Below are 14,371 nucleotides of genomic sequence, written 5' to 3' on the forward strand. Positions count from 1 at the left end.
TGTGAGGTGGCTGCTTCTTATGAATACCTTGCTTGATAGTTTTGCCCTTTGGCTTTAGAAGTGGCAGGGGTTAAACTCAAGAAAGAATGTGAAACAGATGTGTGTTGTTACTTCAACTGTGATTACAACTAAGCACCTACATATTCCACTTCAGTTGCTCATCGTTGTGTTTGGTGCATTAAAAAAAAAAAACAAAACAAAACTTGTCCTAAAATTAGACAAACATTTGATAGGAGCCTTTGTATTTACATATGACAAACCACTCTTGCAATTTTGACAGCACTGCTGCTGCTGTTTTTCTCTTGGTGAATCTTCTTATATCTTGACCTTTGGTTGTACAGCTATTTTTCCTGGTAGAAAAGGAAAAGGATGTACTGTTCTGCATTTTGGTGGAGTTTGCTGAATTTTCTTGTTCTCTGCCTATGTGAGATAGCATCCTGTTTCCAAATGCTTGTCTCTGGCAGAGTGAAAACACAATGCACAAAGAAATCTTAATTTTCAATGCATGATTCTTCATTTATTCTCAATGGGCCCAGCATGACCTTAATTGTCTTGGAGAAATTGCTCATCTCTTAAATGCTTACTCATCTCAGAAAGATGGGAGTCCTTTGCCCACACAACACCTGGGGATTTAACCCACAGATGAGGAGTGAAATGAAAATTCATCCTGCCAAGTCTGACAGAATTGTTCAGCCAATAACCACCAGTCCTCCAACAGTAGCTTATTCATAGCCAGGGGTGTGTTCATACTTAAAAAATCAAGTAGGTTGGTTTAGCTGCAGGGTCAAAACCTTTTTTTCTGACTTGTGAGATTTTTTTTTTCATTACTATATTAAAATGAATATATAAATATTGTTAACAGTAATTTGGCTTTACTGAAAATAAATGAATTACAGGTTTCCAGTCAAGGTATTGTCACTGGTGATATTAAACATTAATGTCCAGAATGCATCAGTCTCCCTTGCTGGATAATGTCTACCTCTACAAGTAATCCATTGAAATTATTTCATGTGATGAGATGGTCTTTAAGTGTCTATCTGGTACCTAAGGAATTGTTCTTATTGTATTACAGTAAAATATGAGAGAATCAAATTCCTTGTAATCGCATTGAAAAACTCAGTAGAGGTTTATGCTTGGGCTCCAAAGCCTTATCACAAATTCATGGCTTTTAAGGTAAGTGAAACATCACTTTGGTTCAGATGTGTCACTGTCTCTCACTATCTCTCATCTACTCTCTGCTTTTGTTTTTGTTGTTTTGTATCACATTCTAACTAAACTGAGTATTCTTCTAAAGGAAGTGTAGCTCATTTGACATACTTTGGAGATGGCAAGTATGAAACTGTCACAGTCATGAGTGTTAGATGTGAGTAACTTGTTTCTCTCTACCCCAGCCAAACGCAGCACGTGCTGTGCCAAAATGTGCCTTTGAATTACCAAAGTTGATGTTGTTTTCCCTCAAAAGGGAAGGAAATTGAACACAATGGTACTCAGCCTAATTTTTGCCAAGTCCATTTCTAGAATCTTGATTTCTTTTTCAAACCACAAACAAATTATCCAACTGTCCTTGCAACTCAGTGGATGATGGATACTTAGCTCCTTAAATGTAACCTATGTTTAACAAAAATAGCTGTCTAACTTTTGGGTTTTCTGAATTCTTAGGATCCTAAATGTAGTTCTGTGAACCAACAGCTTTATTGTGTTACATACTGCATTTTTCTTTTTTCCAGTCCTTTACCTCACTTCATCACAAACCACTGTCAGTTGACCTGACTGTTGAAAATGGGCAAAGACTGAAGGTCATATATGGCTCAGTAGTAGGATTTCATGCCATTGATGTGGACTCTGGATCTGTGTATGACCTGTACCTTCCAACACATGTAAGAGAATCCAAAAAACTACATTCATGCCTTTGTTCTTTGGGCTGTGTATTGATGATGATCGGGTTAAGAGTTGTGCTATTTTTCAAAATAATTAGTGGCAGCTAATACAAAACCTTTTTTCACATAGTTTTATAACAATGAAGTCCTGTTTAAATGCTTTTATCACATTCAGAATATCAATTTCAGTGGTTTAATGTCAGAAAGCCTATTGTACAGACAGTACTATTTTTAATTTATTTATCCTGGAAATTTAGAACTTAAACAGTCAAAGACACAATAATATCTACATGAATTTAGGTGGCTTTTACAATCTGCCACTGTGCAGACTGCAGAAGCCAACTTCAGACTAAATAAATTTGCTGATCTTCTTGCCATTCAGTTGCCCATGAAACCACTCTGTAAATTCAGAAGTAGTTTTATATTTTCCTTGGGACTTTCTCATTAGATTGTCAGTAAGTTGGCATGAAGGTGTTGATTTCAGGTTGATGTGTACAATCCTGCATTGTGTCTCTGTTTGAGGTGATGATGATCACTAAATTCCTGCTTAAGCTCAGATAACAGCAAATTCTCCTGCAGAAGTGAATGGCTGCCATAGGGCTGTCCAATATGAAGTCTGTGCTATGTGTTAATATTTTTGGATTTTTGTTTGTTTGCTTATCTTTTAGCTGTTCTGGATAGTTATTTCAAAGCTGTGAGTCCCAAAAGCCAGAGAATCTTGGGGGCTTAGGTTCAGCAAACTGGCAGGTTCCAGACTGGCTCCAGTCTGATGGGAGGCTCCTGACAGAGAAACTTCTGTGCACACTTGAACCCTCCCTGAAGTCAACAGCATGCCACAGGGGCTGAGGGTACCATGGCCTCCTTGCATCCCCAGGCCACGTGTCCCAAAGTTATGCTTGGGAGGTCTGAAGAAATCTCATCCCAGATCTGCATGTTGCAGCCTGTGCCGTGAATCCATCTATTTTTTAACTTTTCTCCACTCTCAGCCCCTCGTTTTCAACTCAAATGAAAACTCTCTCCAAGAGAGAGTTTATCACTCTGCTGCCCCTGCAAGCCACGGCCTCCATGTTCTGTCAGAACTGTGTTCTGATGGACAGAGTGTGTGAGGATGGCTGTTAGATTTGAGGCTGAACTTGGCATATCTGGTTTATTATGTTCCTGTTTGAATACTGCCTGGAGGTCAGATCTTTTCAGAACACAGCAGAAGTGGTCCAGCAGATGACCTAGAGGTTGCAGCAGAGACTAAGTGGTTACTGGGAGCTGCAAGGAAGCTATCAAACTTAACTGAAAAATGACTTTTCTAACCGTTGAATCACCTGCTAAAGGCTTGTACTGTTTATTTCTGTGTTGGTTTTTTGTAAGCTACTTAGTATTTGTCTTGTTAGAGGGTTTATTCAATCTGACAGTAGCTTTGTTAATTATGCAGCTACGATGAATTCACATCAGTTTTTAAATTGAAGCGTGGTACCCACATGCCTTTCTGGAAGTGGGTTGCTGAGCAAGGTGAACAGTGACTTGTCAAAAGGATCATTAGCATAATTGCCCAAGAGAAGAAACGCAAAAAAAAAGTGAACCTTCTTAGAGGCTTTACTTTTTCAACAGGCTGCAAATACAATTAGGTACCTGATGAGAGAAATTTCCCAGGTGACTGCCCTGAATATGTGGGGCAGCTGAGACTTACTGCATTTTTGTGAGCTCTTGAGCCACAAGTTAGCACAGACTAAAAATATATTTTCCTTTCAGAGTCTTAGACCTGAAATAAATCAGCTGCTACAGCAGCTCTATCTTTTTTGGAATTCTATTATTTTAAAAGAGCATCTGCTAGAACTGGATAATTCTCTCAAGGAGCTTTGTGGTGGCAATAGCCTAGACTGTAACAGGCTGACTTGAGATACTCTTGCTTTCTGGTAGCCTCTTTTCCTGGTTCCCCACCTCTTTCTTCACCTCTTACCTGCTCCGGTCGCTCATGCGAGTACCAAGGCAACGCATTAAAATTGCTCTGCGGCTCTGGATCCCCGTTCTAGTGTTACGGATAGTTGTTGCGGAGGCACGGAGTCAAGTGGGTGGCCTGAGTGTATTCAGTTTGGCAAGTACAGCTTCAGTGCTTCTTTAACTGTTCGTTGTGCCCTTACAGTGTGCGTAAATGTTTGTGCTTGAGGAAAAAAAAAGACCTTTGTATGGCTGGCTTATGAGAATGATGTAAAGCTCCAGTCATTCACTTCCTATAAAAATGTTAATCATGGTGGTTTAATTTACTATTTAACATCCTGTTTTGAGTAGCACTTTAAACAAGAAAATGTTTTGTTACTGTTCTTTTAAGGCTGTCCTCTTTTACTTTCAAAAATGCTTTCATAAAACCCCACCTTCATGGTTGTAGACTTTAACTTTGGTTTTGTTTTTTTGCTTGGGATATGTTGGCTTCTGGGAGAGATTCGTTTGAGTGAAATGCACTGTTCCTGTGGCATGCAGAGGCGTGCCCAACAGCAGTCAGATGGGCAGCTATTTGTAGTGAAGGATGTGGGAAGGGAAGAATGAGTGAAAAGGTCCAGGGAACTTTTTACAGCAAGATGAGTATTATTAAATTTGCAGGTTTTTAACTTGTGAGTGTGGTTAGGGAAATATCATGGAAAGTGAAAGCACTGATCTCCTGGAATGTGGAAGTTTCTGTCCTTCCTCCATCTTCTGAAAAAGTTGTGAATTCAAATCTATTTCACCCTTCTCCTATTTATATAATGCAAGTATTTTGTGAGTGACCAAGTAAATATTATTGTGTCTCAATGGCTCCATGGCTTCTTGAAACCAATTAACACTGGTAAATTTAAAGTGAAATATTGAACATTGATTTATTTGCAAAACTACTGTCATATACAAAGGGGGGAGAAGGGGAGAAAGTCTGTTTCAGAGGCTAACTAGCAAACTATATAGCCTCTGAGAACAGGCTTTTCTTTCACTTTCCATGAGCCATGAGCTAGTTCTTTTTATTGCTCTGCCAAGCTAGTTAGATTGATGTCATCACTGAAATTGCAGCCCATGTTCTGATATAAATCTTAGTTAAATGTGATTCTAGATCCAGGGGACAATTCGCCCACATGCCATTATCATCCTCCCGAACACCAGTGGCATGGAGCTCCTGCTCACCTATGAAGATGAAGGTATCTATATTGATATATATGGGCATTTCACAAAGGAGACTGTTCTACAGTGGGGAGAAATGCCAGCATCTGTAGGTATGTATGAAAAATAGCTCTTTATTAAATATAAAATTCTGCTGCATGAAGCCTGACTTTTTTATGAGGTTCGTATCTATGTGAAAATGGTTGTATGGCACATAAAGCAGCTTCTGAGCAAACCAGATGTGTAAAAGAGTAAACAGATTTGTAGGTGTTTGTTTTAATACAGCCAGTGATTGCAATAGGGGCTTCCTATTTGGACCACAGTCCGTATTCTTGTCACACCGTTTATTGCATCACACATTGACTATACAGATGGACTTCACTGAGGATGCAGCTTACCACCAGTTTTCACAGGGAGAATTATGTGAATTACAGAGAGGGGAAAGTGTTTTGGTTGTTCATAGCTCACAGCGTTTTATGTAGAAATTCACAGCTACAGAGGGGTCAGTTACTGAAGAGATCTTTAACTGCTGTCAAATGGCCCCTTCATTTTATCACTTTAAATTCACAGGGCTGCCAGCCCAGGGTATTTGTGATAGATTCTTAGTCTTCCCATGCTTACAGTTGGCTGTGTAGGAGATTCTGGTTGTACTGAAGCCAGGACAGCTGTTTGTTTCACCTTTCCCGTAGGTCTTCAAGCTAACAGTATGGGGAAAATGAAGAACAACACAGGCAGATTACAGGTTCATTACTTGTTACTTTTAATTTCTGTCTCACTCCTGTTCTTTATTTTAAAACAAGCATACCAACAAAACAAGCCCAAGACAATTAGACTGCACAGAAGCCTGTTACTAGCTTGGAGGAAACTGGATACCACAGTGAAAAATCAAGGATGTTCACCTTCTTCCTTTCACTTCTACCTGAGTAGTTTTAGGAAAAGCCCATCTTTGGGAAGTGGTACAAACCAAATTTGACTTCTGATTGGAATCACATTTCCATTAAAAATTAACCTAGCCTATAAACATACAACTCAAACTTCACATAAGGACCTCTTAATTGTTATATTAATAATTTTACCACTAGATGCTATTAATTTTCTTAATCCTTTGATACTCTTGGCTGCAGACAAAAACATTATGAGAGAAGTGGGAATAACTGTTAATTTGAATGGCCCAGCTTAGGGGCAACTTGACAGTTTCTTAAAAGATCCTGTTTTCCTGGGATTTCTAGATCCATTTCAAACCTCTTGAAGTCTGTATGAGTTTATCTCAATTTTCACTCTGTGTTGCAGAGATAGAAGGGTCTTGTGTTACTGTCAGGGTGCTCTCTAGTCATCCTTTGCTCATTTCTTGATTTCTTCAAACAAGTATTTTGAAAGAAAACTTTCGTAGTCGGTGACAGTATTTTGATACAAAAAATAAAAAATAGTTTGTATTATAATCGATGGATTTAGGTCACCTTATTCATAGTGTTAAACTGGGACTACTGTGACCAATCCGTTAATAAGAAACCGGGGACAGGAAGCTCAAATCCCATGGGAAATTAAAACTGTAAAAGTATTCTATGTTTAATCTGAATGATATACACATATGTAGGGCTAAATATAAATATAGCTGTAATACTTTCTTTCTATAAAACAGGTTTTAAAAGGGCATTAAGAAACATCAAGTTAATAAGATTAGGGAGCACTCTTCCCCTTCTGTGCGAGTAATGAATTATTTACAGTATGTAGCCATAGAGGGTTGACACAAATCTGGATATTCCCAGAGGAACCATAAAAGTCTTCATTTCCTCTTCGCTGTACATTTTAGAAGCAAAAAGACTATTCTGTAGAGAAACAGACAGTGTTACCAAAAGGTAGTTAAATTACTGCCTCTGTGCTCTACAACACACCAGCTGGAAGCATAAGATATTTTTATCTAAAGCTGCGGTGGAAAGAGGACTCAAAGTAACTATTCCCAAGTTGTTTGTTGTGTAGGAGCTATTGTTCCAAAATAAGACAACTTTATTCTGAGTATCTGCTCTCAGTTCATCTCACATGAAACACCTCTAAGAGCTCCCACATGGGAGGATTATCATGACTCAGTACTGACCTTTGAAGTCACAGCCTGCTATCCTTCAAATAATCTCCATGTATAGATAAGTCCTTTATACTGGACAACTGTGCAAATGGTGTAATGAGACCATTTTGTTTGCATGCTGTTTCACAGATTAAATTTGGGAAAGAATTTTTTGATTCTGCTACAAAAATGCTACTTGTACTTAAACCTGCCATTGTCAGTTGACAAGTTCTTGGTGTTGGCCAGACAGCAGACCATCAAGGCTGAACTTGGCATATCTGGTTTATTATGTTCCTGTTTGAATACTGCCTGGAGGTCAGATCTTTTCAGAACACAGCAGAAGTGGTCCAGCAGATGACCTAGAGGTTGCAGCAGAGACTAAGTGGTTACTGGGAGCTGCAAGGAAGCTATCAAATTGAAATCTGCCAAAGGCACAGATACAGACACAGCATAGTTGACACCTGGAGTGTAAATTTCATGTAGTGGAAAAGATCAGGACACTTACTAGTTCTTTGTTGCTAGACCTACATGACCTATACTAAATAGTGTAGCCACAGAATGGTTTCATGCTGTTTATATACATGCACCTGCCTTGCTTCCCACCCCCCAGAACCACAGGGTGCCTCTGTCTCTGTTGTGTTCAAAATCAAAGTTTGAAAAGGTTAATGTGATATCAGTTGGTACAAAAAATGGCAAAAGTCTGAGTATTTTTATGTTTCTCGCTTTATGTGTGGTCTGGACTTACTTTTCAGACGCTGTAGACTGCATGGGTGCTGCCCTGGGCTCATCCTGCTACTGCTGCATTGTTCAGAAATGTTAATGACAGTTTCTTCACAGCCTACAGCAATGATGCCCTGTTGTACAGCCTGAAGCATAAAGAAAATATTTTAAAATATATTAATTTCATGTGTTTGAAAATACTCCTCCTCCTCTTTTGCCACTTACCCTCAGTTGCTCACTGCTGCTTTGCTTTTAATTTTAAAACAGGTTGGTTTGTTTCTCTTTCCTCATGACTGGGATACTGGGAAAGAATTATCTTGCTCTCAGCACTAGTGGCAGGGAAGCCTTTAGTGTGCACAAAGAATAACTGAAAGGCTTCTGAGCAGATTTAGGGGAAATTTATAGACTCTGAGGAAACTAAAATCACAACACTGTAACCAAACTATTAAGTGTTTCCAGGGAGGTATGATTTTCATACATTTGTTCTAACAACAATTATAAAGCAAGGATTCCAAGTTAATATTAAGTCAACCCTGCTAGAAGTATATACAGTCACATGGGCATATTGTCTTTATTTTCTGCTGTCCTTCTCAAGCAGGATTGCAGGCTGTTGCTTCTGTACTAAAAGTTTAATTTTTAGACAAAAACCTAAATAAACAAGGAAGGTTTTAAGAAGCAGATCTTGCTCACACTAAAAATGTAGGGCAGGCATGCACTGTCCACTGAATCTAAAACCCAGTCCAGTGCACACATTCCCTCTACATCATTTTAGAGCACCAGAATTCTCAGACTAATGAAATAACAGTTGATAGTTGAGCAAGAACAATTTCTGAGCACTGACTACCAATAGAGCATAACTAATGTGATCACATTGGAAGCCCATACAAGTACCAATCAGAGGGCTTTCACTGAAACTGTGCCTAATTTGAAGTCTGTGGTGTTAACTCCTTCATCACTATTCCAATTTCTTATTGCCAGATTTAAAGGGAGTATTGTAGTAAGCTTCCACAGTGCTAGAATATCTTCTTTTGGTTTTGGAAATACTGCACATAACCAGTGATGGGAAGACACCAAATAAATCATGCCGTGGTCTCAGATTCTGAAGTATTTAGGTTTCAGACTAAGCTGAACTCCATAGTAAATACAAACCCACCTTCCTAATGGGAACAGAGTACAGTGGGTACAGAGAAGACAGTCAAGACTTTTCTTGAATATGAACAGTTAAAGGATGATAGGCAGAGATGAGCACAAGTTGCACCAAAATACTAGGAGGAAATGATCAGCCTTGAAAGTAGTGATGCATTGCAGCAGGGTCTTGGAAAGGTTGTGAAACATCCATCAAACCGTATCTGTAAAAGGTCCTGAGTAACCCTAATTTGGCCCCACTTTGGGGCCAGCGGTTAAACAAGATGCCCTTCAGAGGTTTCCTCCAAGCTTTTTTGAGTCTAAGATACACAGTAGTAGTCTTTTTTTTTTTTTTATGTCTTAGATTTATGTCTAGAGTTCAAAATAAGTCTGAGAGGAGAAACTGACATTTAGTTACTATTCCTAAGGCTTTTTGTGTAAACTTAAAATACAAATAATTCAGAATATATTATCAAAGAGAAATGCATCAGATCCACAATTAACATAAATGAGGCAAGAATCAGTCTGTCAGCTGTTAAATAGTAGCAAGGGTTTTTGTCTCTTTTTTGTCTTTCAGCTTACCTTCAGTCCAATCAGGTCATGGGCTGGGGAGAAAAAGCGATTGAACTACGCTCTGTGGAAACAGGAAATCTGGAAGGAGTATTTATGCACAAGAAAGCACAGAAGCTAAAATTTCTATGTGAAAGAAATGACAAGGTACAGAGATGACTACAGTGTGGTGACTTAGCAAAAATTAGCAATAGCTGACTGACAGACCAGTTCATTTTGGTAACTTTGTTATTAGTTATTTCCTACTTTGGTATAACTTCCCCATTCAAAGCCAACATAGTAACTGATCCCACAAAGCACCCATTGTGGATATTGCACATGTTCCCACCACCAGCTCTGTTACAACTCTCTGTTCCACACAGCCTTTACTGCTATCAGGGATAACAAATACAGGCATTGTGAATTGCACAGCATGACAGGTGTAGTGGGGCGGGTTAGTGAGTCAGCCCCAAAAATTCCCAGCTAAAGGACTGCCTCTCCTGGGCTACTGAAATTGCAGGCAGTTGAGAGCAGTCATCGTGGGGAAAAAAAAACCCAGCACTCTTAATTGGCAGACACCAGGGTATGGATAATCAGGTATGATTTCTTACATACAGCAATTTTGATAAATGTTCTCTGAAATCTGTTTAGTCCCACTGTCATATTTAGAAAACTGAAGCCCTAAAACCTTAGATTAATTATTTTTAAATGTTCTCCTATGTCTTTTCAAATAGGAAAAGAAATACATTTTAAAAATGCAGTTGTATCACAAGTACAGTTTCACTTTAAAAAGTTTCTCATGGGATTAAAATTCAATTGTGATATATGTATATCCTTGTATTTGGGCCTCTGGCATTCTGTCACCTTTCCTGTAGGAGTAAAAATATTTTCATAAATACAAACTGACAGTAGCATCTTTTTTTTCTTCTTTTTTTTTCCCCTTTTCAAGGTGTTCTTTGCATCTGTACAGTCAGGAGGCAGCAGTCAAATATACTTTATGACTCTTGGTCAAAATGTACTATTCAACTGGTAAAGTGTGTCAAAATGAAGAAAATGAAAAATTCCCTGTAGGTAGCAGTGTAAAATTCTCGGAGGTAATACACACAAATTTGCACTTTTTACCTACAAAAATGTTGTCATTATTGACTTACCAAAATTTATGTTCTTCCAGTCTGGAAAGGATTCCATTTTCCTGATGAAGTGTTACAAACATGTTTAGTTTGTCTTTCAAAGTATGTTGCAAACCAAGATTGTATTAGTAGACTTTCATGAAGAATGTAGCCAATATAAGAAGCTCCTGTACTCTGAAAAATGGATAGTTTCATTTTCACAGGTGATGTAATATTGTTATCTTGAACTGAAGGCACTTTTTATGGACAGCAACAGCTGTAGGTAGATACACAGTTGGAATCTATTTTGAGTTGGGTTTGGGCTCGTTTTGCAGTTTAAGCAAGCTGTTACTGTGTCACCAAGATGAACTTGAATGACTTGTCCAAGTCTTAAAACAGTGAAAGAGTAACTGTTTGTGGTTGGTCCCAGCATAGATGAGAAGGCTTGAGGGATCCTCCCTCCTTGGATCTTGAGGGATCATCCCCTGTGCTGGGTGGACAGGTATGTTTCAGTACAGAGTTGTAAAAATAGTTAATTCTGAACATGTGCACCATCTGGGAGATTTTTACAAATGCAGGGGACAGACTTTGTGTTTCTGTCAGGGCTGGATGCCTGAGCCCATAGACACAGTTACCGTAGGATGTATTTGTAAAAATAGTTTAAATAGTCTGTCAAAACCATAGATGTATAAAGCATTATGAAACAGAACCTGTAACTTTTATTCACACCTGGGACCCACACTCATATGAATCAATTTAAAAGCACTACCCATGTATATAAATAAGGGCACAAGAGCAGGCACTTTCTTTTCTTCCTTCTTACTCTCTCGCTTCAAGTCTTTATGTATTTGTATGTAAATATAAACTTCCCATGATGGATGTTAAGATTAACAAATGTATTCTTAATATAGCTATGAAAATATCCAAAGAGTTAATCTATTATAAATAGAAAATATAAATAATTCCAGGTGCTTTCTATGCTAGTTATATCTAAATAAAGCTGCGTCCTCAAGTGTTATTGGTGCCAGTGTTTCTGCATAAACTCTGTTCTCAGGGGCTTATAAGTCGGCCATAATATAGAGATATAATATATATATATACATACACACTATATGTAATCATATACTATGATTCAGTTGTAGGGTTTAATGTAATCCTCATTTAGCTGATTTTTGGATGGACTTTGAAAATGTAAAGCATCAAAAGAGCTCATTCCAGACATGACACAGTAGGGATAATACTGTGGGCAAAAGTGAAATCACTAGTTCCAGTGCTTGAAAATAGGTATTTTTTACTTGAAATGTTTGATACTGAAAGGTGCAGGGAAAGTGTGTTGGAATATCTGGTCATCTACCTCAAGGATGATGATTCTGTGTTGACTAAGAGGGCAGAAATAAGAGCTGTTGGAACTGGTAGCTGCACTGTCCAATACGTCAGTTCGGGTGTTGGCAGTGATGCTGTGACTGACAGGTGCTTAGAACTGCTGTCCCTGTGTATGTCAGCAGGGAATCAGACTGGGGGCTAATCACCCTTCCTTGCCCCTGTTCCCTGTGCTGGGCACCTCACTGCTGCAGGCAGATCAGAGGTGCCTGCAGTGTTGCTATCTGTATTTTTGGCGATATGGAGGACTGCACTTCCCAAAGTTACTAACCTAGCACTTTTCACAGGCACTAGCTTATCTCAAAATGTATAGTGTTTTTTAATGAAGTATTTTCCTTTTAAATGTTTAACTAACAGAAAAATAAGCCCTAAAGCCATACTAAAAAAATACCTTTAAATACTCAAAGTGGCTCTTCATGTATGTGAGTAATTAGCTTGTGTGCAGACTTGAAACCTGAATGGAAACTGCTTGGGCAGAGCTGTGTGATAACGGGAGCTCTGTCTGGTTGTAGTAATGTTCCTGCCTGTTGCCAGGGCTGGGGCAAATGAGCAAAACCTGGCTTGGTTCCCTATGCTGCTGAACACTTGGGCTTGTTGCATTCAACTTTCACAGAACAAACAACAAAACCAAACCAAACAACCCCAAATCTATAACAGAACTGGAGATCAAAGTTACAATTACTGGCAAAAGGTAAGTTGCAGACAATCAACTTATAAGCAACTTACTTGCTTTTGACTTAAAAATCTGAGACTGTGAAAGAAGAAGAGCTTTCATTTTGCACACAGTAGGTGTGCAAAACTTGCAAAGCTGCTCGTGCTATAAGTAGTGATCCAGGCTGCCCTGTAATATTTTTAAAGTGTACTTGTCTCATCAGCCTCTGCATTAGAGAGAATGCATGTGAATTTTTTCCCTTCCCTGTTCTGGTATCAACAGGCAGGAGGCAGATATTTTCCTGATGCTAGGGACCAGTTAAAAAGAATTTAGCAAAGAACAGTGGGAATTTGTAACAACAACCCATATCAACAGATTAAAGAAGCAAATGTGATCAAACTTTTTAAAATTTACTGTAGCAGAGAATTGTGACAATAAGTTGACATGCTGTGAAGAAGTTTAACTCCATACTAAGAGGGAAAAAACCCAAACAACCCCAAGTTCAAGAGGGAATGTGCACTATTACATTGGGATTATAATCTTTCATTCTGTTTCCCTCTATTTGCTTTTTCTTTCTAGCTACAATTCAAGACAGTGAGTTGGATTTTCATCTTCTATTCACTATAAAAAACCATTAAAAACTATTGGAATTTACAATAGTAAATTGTAAATCCATCCATGATGTAATTATGGAAAGAATGTAATTGTAATTACATATGTAATTATGGAAACAATGAGGCACCTAGAGGTGAATGCTTTTGAAGGATTTAGAAGTGGTATTGCAAATAGCAATAGCAACTGGACGCAACAAGGAGAAACCTGTGGCATTGTCTCTCTATCAAGAGGTAGTCAGAATGGTTGATGATAAGAAAGAGCCCAGAGATGTTAAGAAGAGTAACAGAAGAGAGGGGAAGTGACTGAAGAGGAGGGAAAAGCTGAAGAAAATAAACAGAAGTAGCCCAAACGGGAGGGAATGGACGTCTGGCACAGCATATTGCTGTAGGAGGAATACAAAAGGCTAAAAGATGTTAAAGGAAAAGAAAGCAGCCAAAGAAATGGAAAGAGATCTGGAGTGACTGGGGGGCACTGAATGAGGGAGTCTTTTGAGTAACTGTTCAGCTCAAAGCGAAAGTACAAAGGCCAGAAGAAAAAAAATCCAGTAACCAAGGTTATCCAGACATAATTTGAACTATGCAAAATGTGTATCAGATTTGTAATTTCACTTTTTGAGGTGTTTTTCTAGTGATGTCACTTTGACATGAAATAACGTTATAGGGGCAGAATGTTAAGGATCCATGTCAGTAGCCCTTTGGTACAGGCAGTCTCCTAATGGCAGGTGGTGCTCATAATGTTGCATTTGCCACACAAGATTGTGCTAATGCTGCAGCAGTGTAGAACTGTGTGTATGTGCCTGCTTTCATTTTAGGCATGGTGAACTCTCTTCTGCAGCTTGAACCTTGGCACATGACTTTAAAACCTGGGAACCATGCAAGCTACATACTGTACACTATGTATTGTTCTCTAATGTTGAAAGTGTACAATTGAAACAGTAATAAAAATACTCTGAAAATCAAAACTAGTATCATGCTTGTAATGATTCTGTTATATTGACATCGGCTATTGTAAAAATCATAGAAACCTTTGTTATTGTTTTCCAAATCCACTCACTGTCCTTAGGGAAACATCCATATCTGCCTGTAGGGACAAAACAAATACATATCCTTGTATGGATAAAGATGTCCAGGTGATAGTGTGAGAGTTCAGACTGGACAGAGTGCTCCTAAGC

The 14,371-nt window shown here is 38.6% G+C and overlaps 1 protein-coding gene and 1 long non-coding RNA gene across 6 annotated transcripts in view; one reads left to right on the plus strand and one right to left on the minus strand.

Annotated features, from left to right (window-relative positions):
- The window catches only part of NRK (Nik related kinase), an 86,970-nt gene extending 72,806 nt beyond the window's left edge, over positions 1 to 14,164 (plus strand). For 4 of the 5 annotated variants that reach the window (XM_017736619.1, XM_008635536.2, XM_017736621.1 and 1 more), the window contains 5 exons: positions 1,073 to 1,173; positions 1,728 to 1,877; positions 4,945 to 5,104; positions 9,473 to 9,612; positions 10,394 to 14,164. In XM_017736619.1, the coding sequence (XP_017592108.1) occupies positions 1,073 to 1,173; positions 1,728 to 1,877; positions 4,945 to 5,104; positions 9,473 to 9,612; positions 10,394 to 10,477 (635 nt within the window). In that variant the 3' untranslated portion in view covers positions 10,478 to 14,164. Of the gene's footprint in view, positions 1 to 1,072; positions 1,174 to 1,727; positions 1,878 to 3,788; positions 3,964 to 4,944; positions 5,105 to 9,472; positions 9,613 to 10,393 lie in introns of those variants that run through there. The other variant, XR_001862703.1, reaches the window with a different exon arrangement.
- On the minus strand, positions 5,728 to 9,194 carry LOC108447248. The gene is made up of 2 exons (XR_001862705.1): positions 7,796 to 9,194; positions 5,728 to 6,817 (listed from the first exon to the last, which is right to left on the minus strand). It is a non-coding gene; the product is annotated as an uncharacterized LOC108447248 (long non-coding RNA).
- Positions 14,165 to 14,371: the final 207 nt, after the last annotated feature.

Source organism: Corvus brachyrhynchos, unplaced genomic scaffold (genome assembly GCF_000691975.1).
Source record: "Corvus brachyrhynchos isolate BGI_N302 unplaced genomic scaffold, ASM69197v1 scaffold36, whole genome shotgun sequence".
NCBI classification, from domain to species: Eukaryota; Metazoa; Chordata; class Aves; order Passeriformes; family Corvidae; genus Corvus; species Corvus brachyrhynchos.